Genomic DNA, 3,209 nt, shown 5'->3' on the forward strand with positions numbered 1-3,209 from the left:
CAATGCGATGAAATCAATCAAAATATGAAAAAATTCCCGCGTCACCAAAAAAAGTGGAGGAACTAATCAGTGTAAGAAAATCGCCATTTTGAACTTCCCGCTAGAATTCGCGCCGACGAAGTGTGCGCATGCGAAGACATTGTTAAGAACAATGCAAAACAATGACCATTGTTCGGACTTTAGATTCCATATATCCTATGTTTCTTGCAGTAAGTAATGCCTTCGTTTCAATGTCGAAGAACTCCCGGACCTCTTGAAACCGTTGTTACTAAAAGAGGTAACGAGTGGTAAAGGATGTGGTAACGAGGTGGTAACGAGTGATAACGAGGTGGCAACGAGGTAACGAGTGGTAACCAGTTGAAAACGGTGGCCCTTAGTCTCCAAATTTGAATTTCTCGATTCTGGTGTTTTTGCAACAGATGCTGATGGCTCTTGAGGTTCTGCAGCAGGACCTGGCAGATCTGGTGGATGTGCAGTAGGAATTGGAGATTTAGGCGAATGTTATGGTGGAGTTGATAGATCTGGTGAATGTGATGGTAAAGTTGGTTGTTTGGGTGAATGAAATGGTGGAATTGATGGTTCTGGTGAATGTGAATCAAAGATTGATGGTTCTGGAGGTTCTGCATCAGGAGTTGGTGATTCTGGTGAATGTGCATCAGGAGTTGGTGCTTCTGGTGAATATAATGCTTGTGTTGATGGATCTGATGAATCCAATGGTGGAGTTGTTGATTTTGGTGAATGTGCATCAGGAGTTGATGCTTCTGGTGAATGCACAGCAGGAGTTGGTGGTTCTGGTGAATGTACAGTAGGAGTTGGTGGTCCTGGTGAATGTGCAATAGGAGTTGATGTTTCTGGAGAATGTGCAGCAGGAGTTGGTGGTTCTGGTGAATGTGCAGTAGGAGTTGGTGGTTCTGGTGAATGGGCAGCAGGAGTTGTTGATTCTGGCGAATGTGCAGCAGGAGTTAGTAATTCTGGTGAATGCAATGGTGCAGTTGGTGGTTCTAGTGAATGTACAGCAGGAGTTGGTGATTCTGGTGAATGTGCAGCAAAAGTTGGTGGTTCTGTTGAATGCAATGGTGGAGTTGGTGGTTCTGGTGAATGTGCAGCAGGAGTTGGTGGTTCTGATGAAACCAATGGTGGAGTTGGTGATTTTGGTGAATGTGAATCAGGAGTCGATGTTTCTGGTGAATGTACAGCAGGAGTTGGTGGTTCTGGTGAATGTACAGCAGGAGTTGATGGTTCTGGTGAATGTACAGCAGGAGTTGGTGGTTCTGGTGAATGTACAGCAGGAATTGGCGATTCTGGTGAATGTATAGCAGGAGTTGTTGATTCTGGTGAATGTGCAACAGGAGTTGGTGATTCTGGTGAATGTACAGCAGGAGTTGGTGGTTCTGGTGAATGTACAGCAGGAGTTGATGGTTCTGGTGAATGTACAGCAGGAGTTGGTGGTTCTGATGAATGTACAGCAGGAATTGGTGATTCTGGTGAATGTATAGCAGGAGTTGGTGATTCTGGTGAATGTACAGCAGGAGTTGGTGGTTCTGGTGAATGTGCATTAGGAGTTGGTGGTTCTGGTGAATGTGCAGCAGGAGTTGATGGTTCTGGTGAATGTGATGGTAAAGTTGGTTATTTTGGAGAATGCAATGGTGGAGTTGATGGTTCTAGTGAATGTACAGCAGGAGTTGGTGATTCTGGTGAATGTATAGCAGGAGTTGGTGGTTCTGATGAAACCAATGGTGGAGTTGGTGATTTTGGTGAATGTGAATCAGGAGTCGATGTTTCTGGTGAATGTACAGCAGGAGTTGGTGGTTCTGGTGAATGTACAGCAGGAGTTGGTGGTTCTGGTGAATGTACAGCAGGAGTTGGTGGTTCTGGTGAATGTGCAGCAGGAGTTGGTGGTTCTGATGAAACCAATGGTGGAGTTGGTGATTTTGGTGAATGTGAATCAGGAGTCGATGTTTCTGGTGAATGTACAGCAGGAGTTGGTGGTTCTGGTGAATGTACAGCAGGAGTTGATGGTTCTGGTGAATGTACAGCAGGAGTTGGTGGTTCTGGTGAATGTACAGCAGGAATTGGTGATTCTGGTGAATGTATAGCAGGAGTTGGTGATTTTGGTGAATGTGAATCAGGAGTCGATGTTTCTGGTGAATGTACAGCAGGAGTTGGTGGTTCTGGTGAATGTACAGCAGGAGTTGATGGTTCTGGTGAATGTACAGCAGGAGTTGGTGGTTCTGGTGAATGTACAGCAGGAATTGGTGATTCTGGTGAATGTATAGCAGGAGTTGGTGGTTCTGGTGAATGTACAGCAGGAATTGGTGGTTCTGGTGAATGCAATGGTGAAGTTGGTGGTTCTGGTGAATGTGCAGCAGGAGTTGGTGGTTCTGGTGAACGTGTAGTAGGAGTTGATGGTTCTTGTGAATGTGATGGTAAAGTTGGTTATTTTGGTGAATGCAATGGTGGAGTTGATGTTTTTGGTGAATGTGCATCAGGAGTTGATGGTTCTCATGAATGCGATGCTAAAGTTGGTTGTTTTGGTGAATGCAATGGTGGAGTTGGTTGTTTTGGTGAATGCAATGGTGGAGTTGCTGGTTTTGGTGAATGTGCGGCAGTATTTGTAGTTCTGGTGATTTCAAAGCTTTACTTTGGCCCAACCAAAATTTTATATCAGAATTTAGATGATAGAAGTCTTATGATAACCTCATCCAAATAACATCATTGTTTATAACCTGTTCAGATTTTGTTTCCATTTCTTCCGAGTATTGATGTTTAATGTGATGAACAACAGCATCCTTGAATACTTCTTGCATGGATGGTATCTGCTTTACAATAACCCTTGCGGCAAGGACTATAAAATCCTTCTCAAGTTTATCCAGGTCATTGTTTGTCGGCAAGAATCCTTCTGGGGAAACATCCTTCATTTCTCTTTTCCTCTTGTTGTTCAAATGACTCCCGTTGACCTTGAAATATATAAAAAAAAACTCATTTAACTTTGTGTTTGTCAAAGTCTGGTGTTTTGGTTGGGTTTCTCCATCCAAATTGTCTCCAACTACAAGGGGATCAAAACCGCATTCACCTTTTCTTACTGCTTCCTCTTTCTGTAAAGAGAGAACATAGAGTTTATGTTAAAAACAAATTCTTCTTTTATTTTGAACTGCATAGATCTATATATAGTACTTTACGTTAGTATATACATGTGGAAAATAATATTC

The 3,209-nt window shown here is 43.1% G+C and overlaps 1 protein-coding gene across 1 annotated transcript; it reads left to right on the forward strand.

The window, feature by feature from the left end:
• Window positions 1-216: 216 nt before the first annotated feature.
• Window positions 217-2,710, forward strand: LOC136806006 (spidroin-1-like). Its single transcript, XM_067062587.1, has 6 exons — window positions 217-277; window positions 750-884; window positions 993-1,244; window positions 1,560-1,850; window positions 2,067-2,210; window positions 2,343-2,710. The coding sequence occupies exons 1-6, from the start codon at window positions 217-219 to the stop codon at window positions 2,708-2,710; spliced, it is 1,251 nt and encodes a 416-aa protein (XP_066918688.1).
• Window positions 2,711-3,209: the final 499 nt, after the last annotated feature.

This window comes from Clytia hemisphaerica, unplaced genomic scaffold, assembly GCF_902728285.1.
Source record: "Clytia hemisphaerica strain Z4C2 unplaced genomic scaffold, Clytia hemisphaerica genome assembly, whole genome shotgun sequence".
Taxonomy (NCBI): Eukaryota; Metazoa; Cnidaria; class Hydrozoa; order Leptothecata; family Clytiidae; genus Clytia; species Clytia hemisphaerica.

Bases quoted from the DNA above. Each gene is read 5' to 3' on its own strand.
- LOC136806006 (XM_067062587.1), top strand. From the start codon at position 217: ATGCCTTCGTTTCAATGTCGAAGAACTCCCGGACCTCTTGAAACCGTT. The intron at 278-749 runs GTAACGAGTGGT...AATGTGCATCAG, and splicing joins AACCGTTGTTACTAAAAGAG to GAGTTGATGCTTCTGGTGAA. The intron at 1,851-2,066 runs GTACAGCAGGAG...GTGAATGTACAG, and splicing joins AGTTGGTGGTTCTGGTGAAT to CAGGAATTGGTGATTCTGGT.